Source organism: Rhinolophus sinicus, linkage group LG09 (assembly GCF_036562045.2).
Source record: "Rhinolophus sinicus isolate RSC01 linkage group LG09, ASM3656204v1, whole genome shotgun sequence".
Classification (NCBI taxonomy): Eukaryota; Metazoa; Chordata; class Mammalia; order Chiroptera; family Rhinolophidae; genus Rhinolophus; species Rhinolophus sinicus.
Window position 1 is genome coordinate 51436477 of NC_133758.1, and position 13294 is coordinate 51449770.

General features: G+C 39.5%; 1 protein-coding gene across 1 annotated transcript; it reads left to right on the forward strand.

The window, feature by feature from the left end:
* The first annotated feature begins 2872 nt into the window (after positions 1-2872).
* On the forward strand, positions 2873-5356 carry TXNDC2 (thioredoxin domain containing 2). The gene is made up of 3 exons (XM_074339740.1): positions 2873-3001; positions 3120-3225; positions 3516-5356. The coding sequence occupies exons 1-3, from the start codon at positions 2873-2875 to the stop codon at positions 5354-5356; spliced, it is 2076 nt and encodes a 691-aa protein (XP_074195841.1).
* Positions 5357-13294: the final 7938 nt, after the last annotated feature.

The window sequence follows — 13294 nt, forward strand, 5'->3', positions numbered from 1 at the left end:
AAATATTAACATTTTATTTCTAAATATGTGTGATATACATGCACACACATAAGGAATGAAGCAAAAGGAAATTGAATATAATAAAGTTAAAGTCCTTTATGATCTGAATTGGGGGGTTAAAACTGCAGCATATGAAATTTGGGAGGACACAATTCAACCCACAACAGCTGTTTGCATGCTACAACACCAGAGCTGAGTAGCTATAATAGGGACTATGTGGTCTGCAAAATCTAAAATACTTACTCGCTAGCACTTTACAGAAAAAGTTTGCTGCCCTCTGCTATAGGTGAACATATTTTTACATGGAAAATATTCGAAATATATTCTTACGTGAAAAGATTGCAAAATACAGTTGACCCTTAAACAACACCAACCCACCTGCACAGTTGAAAATCCGAGTATAAATTTAACTCCTCTAAAATGTAATTACTAACAGCCTGCTGTTGATGGGAAGCCTTACTGATAACATAAACAGTCGATTAACACGTATTTTGTATGCTATATGTATTATATTCTTTATTCTTACAATAAAGTAAGCTAGAAAAAAGGAAATGTTATTAAGAAAATCGTAAGGAAGAGAAAAATACACATACAGTGTTTATTGAAATAAAATCCACTTATAAGTTGGAATTGTGCAGTTTCAGTTTCAAACCCTTGTTGTTTGAGGGTCAACTATAGTGTCTTTTAGAAAGTTATCTCATTTGAAAATATTTACATATGAATAGAAGAAAGACAAATATTATACTTCACAATATTAATAGTGGTGATACCTGAAGATTGGCGCTATGAGTAATTTTTATTTTGTTTTTACTTATCTGTGTTTTCTAATTTTTCTGTTATGAATATATATTATTTTTGTAAGTATAAAGCCAAAAAATTACGCCAGTATGATGTATAAAAAGCTAGACCATCAGATCATCACTATATGTGGTAGAAATGAATTTCCATTCAGTGTTTATTCCAACTTCTAGTGTACTTTCCTGCACTGCAGAGGCTGGAAAACTAAAAACCACATTCCCTTGACTCCCTTGCAGCTGAGGTTCTGGATACAAATTTGATTCTACCAATAGATTAACCTATTGAGAAGAAGACTTGCAGCTTTGTCCCTTTCTGCAGGGACCTTGTGGTGGGGACTTGTTGGGGACACTGGAGCAGAACTCCAGCCTTTATCTCTAGCGCTGTGCTGAGAGGGAGTTGTGGGGTGGCTGACTCACCCCGGGATTGAAGCTATAGCAGAAAGTTCTTGAAGTCAATATTTCTTGCAGTGACTTTATGATTCCCTACCCTCCTGATATTAAGGAGTCCTACCTTCCCTGTCAGGCCAGTTCTGCAACGTTGTTCATTTTTCTAGAATTGTTCCTGGACACCTTGCCCAAAGGCAGCCTTTCCAGCTATTTTATAATCACCTAAATCTTTCTATGCCTAAAATAGCTGATTGTTTTCTTGACAGAACCACAACTGACATAAGGATTCATGAGCAACTTGGGGACAAGTTTGTGCTGAAAGAAAAAATATTTTATGACAAGATGAATAAAAATTATTCTGAGGCATCAATATTACAAGTTGCTTGGAATCCATCTGAATTGCAGAATGAAGACTAGAAATAATTGGAATAACTCTGCTGAACCTAAAACACAACTCAGATCTCCAAGTATAAGTGTAACGGTCACAGTTCCTCACTTCCTCACTTTAATCAAGATGTGCAGATAAAATGTGACTTCAAAACTTTTATTCAGTGAATCTACTCTTCCCCATGAGCCTCATCGCAAGTGGATTTGAGGAGAGATGGTGAGGAGCAGGGACACAGAATTAAATCTGCCTGTTTGTGGTGTTTCAGCCTAAAGCACAGTTTTTCATTCTGGTAGCAGCTCATCTTTCCAGTTCCTCTCCTTTCTCCATAATACATGGGTGCACAGCACTATGTGGACTAGTTGTGGCTGGGCCTTCTGCCTCTGCTGGCCTGGTCCCTAGACTGAGGACTACTGAGGATCACTGATCCCATCTAGGGGTTGGGGCACTGTCGTGCTACCTACTGGTTGAGCCTGTGCCTCTAGTCCTTGCCCCTGGTTGCAAATCCCTCTACACGATGGCTTCTTCGTTCTTTCTCGAGACCTCTACTGGTTCTCTGGTCCTCTCAGAACACTCACAACCCCACTCTGGGGCATGCAGGACTTCTGGATTCCTAGCATGTGCATGGAAGGCTGTAAGGCCAGGAGCCTGTCCCAGGCCCAACAACCCAGTTGCATCCTCTGCCAGTGCCCCTGTTGCTATGTTGATGTGCGTCCATGTGGATGTGGGACTTTCCTGGCCTTCCAGTTGGAGCATGAGGCAAATACTCCTCTGCTTTCAGCTTTCTTATGAACACATCTAACCTGCATCCATGCTAAGGTTTCAACCTGGAGAGAGGAGGCCAGGACATATGCGCACGGTGGAAAGTTTCTGAACTTAATAGTCCGACCGTGTATGTACCTGTTCTCTTGGCTTCCCGTATACTGGGATAGAAGGGGTGATGTTTTCACTTCTTCCTCTCAGTTAGGGAATTCTTCTGTGTCACAATCTAGTCCCACCCAAATAGCTCGTACAGGATGGTACTTTGCAGAGGAGGGTAATGTGGTTAGGAGGAGACACTTAGTAGGTGGTTACAGTGGGTAAGTTATAAAGAAAAATCTGCAGCTGGCGAATCCTAGAGGGATATTGTAGGAAAGTTGGTTTCAAGTTACCATCCTGGACAGGGCATTTGGCAAAAAGTACAGTGCAGTGTGGTACTCAGAGTGCGGGCTTGGAATCTGCCCCACATACTAGCTTTTGACCTTGAGCGAGTTATATCACTTCTCCAAGGCTCAATTTTCTCATTTGTGAAGTGAGGATCATAATGGTACTTACCTCAGTGGTTTGTTGTGTTATAGGAAATAATGACTATGAGTGCATATCAGGCAGTGGGCACAGCCTCAGTGTGGCCAGCATAACTGAGGCTGTCACAAAACTCTCAAACGTTACTGTTGTGAGTACAGAGAGGGAAAACAATCTGTAAGTACTATGAGAATATAAATTGTTACTCCTTTTATGATGTTAGATTGAAAAGAGTTGGCAGGCACGGCCTTGTCTTCACTATGAAGTAGAATATAGACAAAAAACCGGAAATGGAAAGTGATAAAGCTGGAGCCCTGGAAGAGCTGGAAATGAGGCCAGACAAACAAGCAGAAACACATGAAGGTGATCCTAAAGGTAAGAGGGAGGAAAAAGTGTTGCCTTAAGGGACCTATGTGCTTAGGGAATAGGCAGTAGTGTCAGACTAAGCTGAGAAAGTTGTAGTTAAACAAAAAAAGGATAAAGGATACATGTAATCACATGCTGCTTGGCTTTCTGTTGAATGTGATTATTCAAATTAAAACTTCATTCATAGGACTACATTTGTGAGCTCTAAGAATGACACCAGTCTTCCTTGGAGTATATGATCAGAATTTTATTTTTAATTTCTTTTTTTCATCTTTATTTTATTTGCTTTTTTTGTTCAGAGAATGCATCACTACGGGTTCTGTCCAACCATGTGACTCTCCTGGTCCCAGAGTTCTTGGTCCCAGCACACACTCAGGAGAAGGCCTTTGCCAATGACGTCAGCAACATACAACACAAAGCTGCAGAGAAGGCCAAAGTTCCACAGCCTGCGGACACATTCCTTCCTGAGCAGCGCAGTGACATCTCCAGTTCCTCAGCAAAAACCATGCAGCCCACAGAAGGTGACAACCCCAATTTCTCAACAAAAACCATCCCACCGCAGCAAGGTGACACTCCCAGGTCTACAGGAAAAACCATCCTGTTTAAAAAGGATAACACCCTTCATTCCTCAGAAAAAAACGTCCTTCCCAAAGAGGGTAACACTGCTAATTCCTCAGAAAAACCCATCCCACCCAAGCAGGGTGACACCCTCAGTTCCCCAGGAAAAATCATCCTGCGCAAAGAAGGTAACACCCGTAATTTTTCAGCAAAAACCATCCCGCCCAAGCAGGGTGATACTGCCAATTCCTCAACAAAAACCATCCCATCCAAGCAGGGTGACATCCCCAAGTCCTCAGCAAAAACCACCCTGCCTAAGCAGGATGACACTCCCATTTCCTCAGAAAAAACTATCCTGCCCAAGCGGGACGACACCCCTAAGCTATCAGCAAAAACCATTTTGCCCAAGCAAAGTAATGCCTCCGATTCCTCAGAAGAAACCATCCAGCCCAAGGAAGGCAACACTCCCAAGCTCTCCGCAAAAACCACTTCACCCAAGGAGGGCAACACCCCCAATTCCTCAGAAAAAACCATTTCAGCCAAGCAGGATGACACCCCCAAGCTCGCAGCAAAAACCGTTTCACCCAAGGAGGGCAACACCCCCAAGTCCTCAGAAAAAACCATCCTGCCCAAGCAGGATGACATTCCCAATTTCTCAGCAAAAACCATTTCACCCAAGGAGGGCAACACCCCCAAGTCCTCAGAAAAAACCATTTCAGCCAAGCAGGATGACACCCCCAAGCTCTCAGCAAAAACCATTTCACCCAAGGAGGGCAACACCCCCAAGTCCTCAGAAAAAACCATCCTGCCCAAGCAGGATGACATTCCCAATTTCTCAGCAAAAACCATTTCACCCAAGGAGGGCAACACCCCCAAGTCCTCAGAAAAAACCATTTCAGCCAAGCAGGATGACACCCCCAAGCTCTCAGCAAAAACCATTTCACCCAAGGAGGGCAACACCCCCAAGTCCTCAGAAAAAACCATTTCAGCCAAGCAGGATGACACCCCCAAGCTCTCAGCAAAAACCATTTCACCCAAGGAGGGCAACACCCCCAATTTCTCAGAAGAAACCATCCAGCCCAAGAAGGACAACACCCCCAAGTTCTCAGAAAAAAACACTTCACCCAAGGAGGGTGATACCCACAAATCCTCAGAAGAGACAATCCAGCCCAAGGAGGGTGAAACCCCCAAATCCTCAGAAGAAGCCATCCAGCCCACAGAAGGCAATATCCCAGCAGAAACAATGGAGCTCTCAGAGGTCAATATGGTGAAAGTGATCCTGAGCAAGGAGGATTTCGAGTTGGCACTCAAGGAGGCTGGGGAGAGGCTGGTGGCTGTGGACTTCTCAGCCATGTGGTGTGGGCCTTGCAGGACAATCAAGCCTCTTTTTTGTTCCCTGTCTGTGAAGCATGAGGATGTACTGTTTCTGGAAGTGGACATTGATGTGTGTGAGGAGCTGGTGAAAGACCTTGAGATCATTTGTATTCCAACCTTTCAGTTTTATAAAAAAGAAGAAAAGGTGGGCGAAATTTGTGGAGCCCTTAAGGAAAAACTTGAAACAATCATTGCAGAATTAAAGTAATCATGTATTCTGAAAGTGTTGTAAAGAGTCAGCTGTTTATAGCTTGTGATTTTCTATTCACAAAAGAGATATAACAAAAATGTATGTCTAAATAGCCCGTTTGTAAATTATAAATATTAACTACCTGTTTCAAAAAGTAATCAAAGCACTACAGTATATTATGACCATGTTTTTGTTGATAGGAAAGTGTGATATTAGAATTTGCTTTGGTGAAGATTGGAAGTCAAGCTGTCCTCTACTTTTTAATCTTTTCTTTTTCCACTCACCCTTGGAAATTCAGTTCATTTAGTGTTAGCGGCAACATTGGAAATTTAGAAAATTCTGTAGAAGTACATGATTTAAAGATGAGTGGAAACTTCTTTGCTCATGCTCACATAACTTTGGATTTTCTGATAAGATACTTCAGGAAATAAAGATTTTGAAAGATTCACATATCATATCTAACCTTCTTCTTCTGCGGGGAGTGTTATGGAAGCCTTGGGAAATTCCATGGTTTTGCCAACCCTGTATGGGATTCATTGGTGGCAGAGCTGAGACCAAGGTCATGCTTCCAGATTTCAAATCCAGGCGTCTTTCTATTATCCGTGCTCACAAAATCTGAGACAGAGCTCAAAATTTCAGGTTTCTCAGGCCAAGAGTTTTATTTATTATTCAGGTTTAAGTCAGTGTGCTCCTTGGTGCCATTGTGACATCACCTCCCTGGTGGCAAACCTTTTGCTTTGTCCCTCTGGTAACTGAGTTTCTGATACCTACTCCCAGATGTCTCAGAACCCAAAGGCTAAGGTCTGGGCTACAGATGGTGGTGTGGTCTACTATTTCATCCACAGTGGACATGCTCCAAGACCCCCAGTAGACACCTGAAACAACAGATAGTACCGAACCCTATATATATACTATGTTTTTTCCTATACATACTTACCTTCTCATTGAAAGGCATCAGTTTGGCATATCCAAAGTGCCAGCATCACTACTCTTATGCTTGGGGCCATTATTAAGTGAAATAAGGGTTACCTGAACACAAGCACTGTGTTCCAGGATAGTCAATCTGATAACCAAACGACTAATGGGCAGAACAAAGGATGATTCACATCCCAGGTGGAATGGAGGGGGTCAGCACGAGACTTCGTCATGTATTCAGAACAAAAACTTAATGAATTATTAAGTTTTCACAATTTAAAACTTGTGAATTGTTTATTTCTGGAATATTCCATTTAATATTTTCAGACTGAGGTAACGGAAACCATGGAAAGCAAAACCATGGGCTAATAGAGTTTTTTAAAAAATGTGTATACAAATAATTGCATATATTCAATGTATACAATTTGATGAATTTTGACATATGCATACACCCATGATATCATTACCACAATCAAGGTAATTAACACACCCATCATCTTCAGAAATTTCCTTGTGTGTCCCTTTCCTTTTTTGTGTGTGGTAACAGCCCTTAACATGAGATATAACCTCTTAAGTTTTTAAGTGCACAATACCATATTGTTAACAATAGGCACTATAGTTGTTCAGTAAATAGTACACATTTATGTGTACAGTAAATCTCTAGGGCTTATTCATGTTGTGTAGCTGTAACTTTATACCCATGGAACAACAACTCCTCATATCTCCCCCTGTTCCCTGTCAGCCACCATCCTATCTTCTGCTGGTTTAGAATGTTTTAAAGAATTTGAACTAGTTGTCAACATTTCAAAAAACGGGATTCTCTTTAAAATATTGAATTCTAGTTTTTCTTGAAAAATTGTAAAATATAGCAATCCAGGTTTGCATTACCTCATGAAACCTATCTAATCTTAGGAGCTGAGTGGCAGCTACCTCCATTAGGTGGGACATGCTTTCTCTAGTCCACTGCTGAGGAACTTGGCTGGCATCTTCATTTATCCAGTTGAGTTGCAATCCCTATCTTCAGTCCCAAAGGAGGGGGACTACTCCAACAACTTGCATCTTGTGTCTACTTGACTTTCCTTAGTATCTCAATCATAGACTTCATTTGAGCCATTAAAAGCAGACACCTAAAAACAGCAAACAAAAGACCACATATACTTGACTTTTTTAAAAAAATATTTGGAATGACCTACAAAAGCATTAATGATAAGCATAATAAACTAGTAAGAGGAAATTAGGAACATGAAAACAAATAATAAATCAATTCTGAGGGCTCATATCGTTGCTCTGATTGAGTGGCGAATTTTGTTCTGAGGTTCTTAGCAACCGGGAGGTGGAGCAAGAAAAGGGAAACTCAATTAATACCTGAAAGGTGCAAGCATCAGAATTTGGAAAAGAGGTAAAAGCTGTCCTGTAAATTCCTGAATGAAAATTTTCATCTGGTAACTTAAGTTTGCGACATTGAACAATGGATAATATTCTTGACAATATTTTTTATAATAAATTCAGAGAAAATTTTCATATGGCTATTCCTGGTAATAATCTTCCATATAAGCCAAAACTGTAATCATAAAGCATTTTCCAATGAACAGATTCCAGATTCAAGGTTTATAAGTTTGTAGCTTTTGTACTTTCATATATATGGATGTTTACTAATGATTCATATACCTGTTCTTTCACTATGTAGAGAGACCTTTCTCTGACTATGTTCCATTTTGAACAAAAGTTGTGCTTTGCTTTCCTCCCTGACTTACATCAGGAATAGTACAAAATCACCTGAAAATTATAAGAATCAATGGAAAACCTGTTTGAATTGATAAGAATTCAACAAAGTGGCAGTACTTAGAGTAACATACAAAAGCCAATAACTTCCTTTTGAATCGGTGACAAATAATTGGGAATCATTATGTGAAAAGACTTCATTCACAATAGTGACAAAAAATAAAATATCTAGCAACAGTACTTAGAAGAACAGTAGGGATTATTAAGGCTAAATCTAAAAATTTTGAGAGGTATACAATAAGAAGATCTGAATAAAGTGAGACACAGCTCAATTTCCCCACTGGAGAAAAACACTGAAAGCTGTTGATTCTTTCCACTTAATTTAATAGACATAATGTAATCACAACCCATATCTCAATGAGATCATTGGGAGAATTTGATAAAATACTTAAAAATTCACTGAGAATCATAGCCAGAAATACGTAGGAAAAAGTCTTAAATGAGAAGTAATGAAATTTGCCTTATCAGATAGTAAAATAAATAATTAGTATAGTAACTATAGTGATACCAAGAATGGTATTGATGAAGGAGAGAGAGCAATGAAGCGTCATGGTAACCAAGAATCAAACTTCGGTATATAAGTAATAATATATGAAAAAGGAATCATTTCAATTTAATGGAATGTGTGTGGATTATTTTTTTAAAAGTTGTGTGGCAATATTTAGATATTTGGGGGGAAAATCAAGTTATATCCTGTTCCCATGCCAAAATAAATAAAAGTTGGATTAAAGAACAAAAAATAAACTATGGAATCATTAAATAATTGAAGATTTAGTTAAACATTTATCTGATTCATGGATAGAAAAGAAATTTTCTAAATAGAAATGTAGTTAAAGAAATAGATTCAAATGTAAAAAATATAAGCTTTCTCATGACAAAATATAAACAAAAGTAACAGGAAACAAAACGAAACAAAAAAAAAACAAAAATATTTGCAAAATGGATGACTTGAAATTAAATATATTTAGGATAGAAAGTATTCTTACAAATCAGTAGGAAAAAATAGAATACCCCAATAGAAAAATAGGCAAAAGCCATAGTCAGTTCACATTAAAGAACAAATTAATAAACGTAAAAAAAATTCACTGATAGACAGGGAAATATAAACAAAAGTCAACCAGATGTTGACAGTACAGCCAGCAAGAATGTAGGGAAATGATACTACTGATGAGAACATAGCAGTATAACAAAAGTGCAGACAGCATTGTGAACTTTAGCTTTTGTGTGAGTCTGCTAAGACTGCCATAACAAAATACTACAGACTGGGGGGCTTAAACAACAGAAATGTGTTTCTCACAGTTCTGGAGGCTGGAAGTCCAAGATCAAGGTGTCGGCAGGGTTGGTTTTCTCCTGAGGCCTCTCTCCTTGGTTTGCAGATGGTACCTTCTCACTGTTTTGTCTTCACATAGTTACTCCTCTGTGTGCTCACATACCTGGTGTCTGTGCATCCAAACTTCCTCCTCTGAGGATGCTGTCAGTCAGATTGGATTAGGTCCCACCCTAACAGTCTCATTTTAGCTTAAGCATCTCTTTGAATACCCTATCTTCAAATATAGTCACATTCTGAGGTATTGAGGGTTGGGGTTTCAATATATGAATTTTGGGAGGGACACAATTTAGCCTGTAACAGTTTAAGATGACGCTCAGAGTCTGGACCTAAAGTATCTTCTGGGGATGCATCACAGAGAAAACATTTTCTAAGGGAAGCTTAGGAGCCCCAATAACACATCAGAAAAGCTGGGAGGTGGTACCCTAAGAAGTGCTGCCTCAGAGCTCTATGGAGTCAACCCTAAAAGTGAAAACAAGATGTTGGTAGAGTTGCTTTCTCCTGAGGCCTCTCTCCTTGGCTCTTATCCAAAGATCAAAGAGAAGACTGTGCCAAATGGATCTGCAGTCTGTTTAACATAGGCCTTCAAGCACAAATCAAGAAATCATAATGTCAAGGCCTCAGATGGCAGTGAGGCCAATGGTCCATTTCTCCAAGTGATTCTTCTGCCTTGAAATAAATCTCAGGAGTATGGATGGGTCTATCACCAAGCTCTTGTACCCCGGGGCAAACGGCATTCCACTGACTTCCTGCACTTCCTCAAGCAGATTAGATGGTTGGGAATGCAGTGTCTGTTGAATTCTTTTCTGCTGTCCCATCCAGGAGGGGGATGAGAAAACTAAAAGTGGTTCAGGAATTGTATTTAAATCAGGGTTTCTCAAACTAGTGGTCGTAAAAACCACATGGGGTGCTTGTTAAACATTTAGATTTCTAGGCCTCTGTACTTCAAAACTTGCATTCAGTAGTTGTAGGCTGGGGCCTAGGGATCTCTACTATAGTCCAAAGGAAAATCATCCAACAAATTAAACTGTCCCCTCCCCGATCCCGCACACACTGTTGTTCATAAATGTGCTTTCTTGCTTTCAGGACAATTACTCTATAGGACAGAATCACCTTTATCTAATCTCCACCCACCTTTCTAGAAACCCACAAGAGTTGTCTTACCCTAGAATTGGTCACCTTCTCAGCGGCATTTCCTTCCTAAGCCTCAGCTACTCAGTTTGGAATACCACTGCCAGAGAGGAAAGGGCCACACAGCCTGTGAGGGCTTTTGTGGTCCAAGTTCCATTCAACAGGCCAGGGTTTGGGTGGGTCCAACTCCTTTGAGATTTCCCACTACTATGAATCCCCCCTAACATGCCCTTATTTTTCTGATAATTCAGAACACAACTGATGAACAAATACACACGCTTCCATAACATAATAACTTCTCAGTGATGAATTGTTTAACCCCATAAGGACCTTCTTCCTACAGGAACCTCTTCCTATCTGTCCCAATAGTTTACAAGACTGTGGCTTTTCCAATGGAGTTAGGGCTTCACATTATTATATGGGGAGCATCTTTACTTCAACCCCTTTTTCTCAAATTGGCCCCACAGTCCTACCAGGAATAAGACAATGGGTTCATTGCTGAGTCATATTTACAGGGTGTTAAAAATAAATTGAGGCATATTACAAATTTTAAGAGTTTATTTGAATGAAAATTGACTCCAATCGGGTAGCTCCAAACTGGAAGTGGTCAAGAGCGCTCTGCTGACAAGAGCTAGGGGGAAAACTTACATAGAGAAGGTGTGGAAGCACAGTGAGGAAATTAATTTACTGACTAGAGCTCAAAGACTAGTTGGCTGTTTTGTTATTGGTCATCCTTAGGTTTTGATTTCTTTCTTTTTTATTTTTATTTTTTATTTATTTATTTTTTTTTAATTAAATTTATTGGGGTGACAATTGTTAGTAAAATTACATAGATTTCAGGTGTACAATTCTGTATTACATCATTTATAAATCCCATTGTGTGTTCATCACCCAGAGTCAGTTCTCCTTCCATCACCATATATTCGATCCCCCTTACCCTCATCTCCCACCCCCCACCTCCCACCCCCCTCACCCTCTGGCAACCACTAAACTATTGTCTGTGTCTATGAGTTTCTGTTTCTCATTTGTTTGTCTTGTTCTTTTGTTGTTTTTGGTTTATATACCACATATCAGTGAAATCACATGGTTCTCTGCTTTTTCTGTCTGACTTGTTTTGCTCAGCATTACTCTCTCAAGATCCATCCATGTTGTCACAAATGTTCCTATATCATCTTTTCTTACAGCCGAATAGTATTCCATTGTGTATATATACCACAACTTCTTTATCCATTCATCTATCGAAGGACATTTTGGTTGTTTCCATGTCTTGGCCACCGTAAACAAAGCTGCAATGAACATTGGAGCACACGTGTCTTTATCTCTAAATGTTTTCAGATTTTTTGGGTAGATACCCAGGAGAGGGATTGCTGGGTCATATGGCAATTCTATTCGTAATTCTTTGAGAAACCTCCACACTGCCTTCCATAACGGCTGCACCAGTCTGCATTCCCACCAACAGTGTATGAGGGTTCCTTTTCTCCACAGCCTCTCCAACATTTGTTGGTATTTGTCTTGTTGATGATAGCCATTCTGACTGGGGTGAGGTGATATCTCATTGTGGTTTTGATTTGCATTTCTCTGATGATTAGTGATGTTGAGCATTTTTTTCATATGTCTATTTGCCATTTGTATGTCCTCTTTGGAGAAATGTCTCTTCAAGTCCTCTGCCCATTTTTCAATTGGGTTGTTTGTTTTTTTGTTGTTGAGTTGCATGAGTTCCTTGTATATTCTGGATACTAGCCCCTTATCGGAGGCACTGTTTGCAAAAATCTTCTCCCATTCAGTTGGTGGCCTCTTTATTTTGTCAATGGTTTCTTTTGCTGTGCAGAAGCTTTTAAGTTTCATATAGTCCCATTTGTTTATTTTAGCTTTTACTTCCATTGCCTTTGGAGTCAAGTTCATAAAATGCTCTTTGAACCCAAGGTCCATAAGTTTAGTACCTATGTTTTCTTCTATGCAGTTTATTGTGTCAGGTCTTATGCTTAAGTCTTTGATCCATTTTGAATTAACTTTGGTACATGGTGACAAATAGCAGTCCAGTTTCATTCTTTTGCACGTGGCTATCCAATTCTCCCAGCACCATTTATTGAAGAGGCTGTCTTTGCTCCATTGTATGTTTTTAGCTTCTTTGTCAAAAATTATCTGTCCATATTTATGTGGTTTTATTTCTGGGTTCTCAATTCTATTCCATTGGTCTATGTGTCTGTTTTTCTGCCAATACCATGCTGTTTTGATTATTGTAGCCCTGTAGTACAAGCCAAAGTCAGGAAGTGTGATACCTCCATTATTGTTCTTTTTCCTTAAGATTGCTTTGGCTATTCGGGGTCTTTTGTGGTTCCAAACAAATCTGATGATTTTTGTTCTATTTCTTTAAAATATGCCATTGGGATTTTGATGGGGATTGCATTGAATCTGTATATTGCTTTGGGTAATATGGCCATTTTAACTATGTTGATTCTTCCAATCCATGAGCACGGAATGTCTTTCCATTTCTTTGTGTCTTCTTCAATTTCTTTCAAAAATGTCTTATAGTTTTCAGCATATAGGTCTTTCACATCCTTGGTTAAGTTTATTCCTAGGTATTTTATTCTTTTTGCTGCAATTGCAAAAGGAATTGTTTTTGTATTTCTTTTCTGAGATTTCATTGTTAGTATATAGGAAGGCAATGGACTTTTGTGCGTTGATTTTGTAGCCGCAACTTTACTGTATTCGTTGATTGTTTCTAATAGCTTTTTGGTGGAGTCTTTAGGGTTTTCTATATATAGCATCATGTCATCTGCAAAGAGTGATAATTTAACTTC

What these genes read in the sequence shown, in the direction of transcription:
- TXNDC2 (XM_074339740.1), top strand. Translation starts at nt 2,873, where the DNA reads ATGGTACTTACCTCAGTGGTTTGTTGTGTTATAGGAAATAATGACTAT. An exon ending in AACTCTCAAACGTTACTGTT is followed by an intron (nt 3,002 to 3,119) that starts GTGAGTACAGAG and finishes ACTATGAAGTAG; the next exon opens with AATATAGACAAAAAACCGGA. An exon ending in ACATGAAGGTGATCCTAAAG is followed by an intron (nt 3,226 to 3,515) that starts GTAAGAGGGAGG and finishes TTTTTTGTTCAG; the next exon opens with AGAATGCATCACTACGGGTT.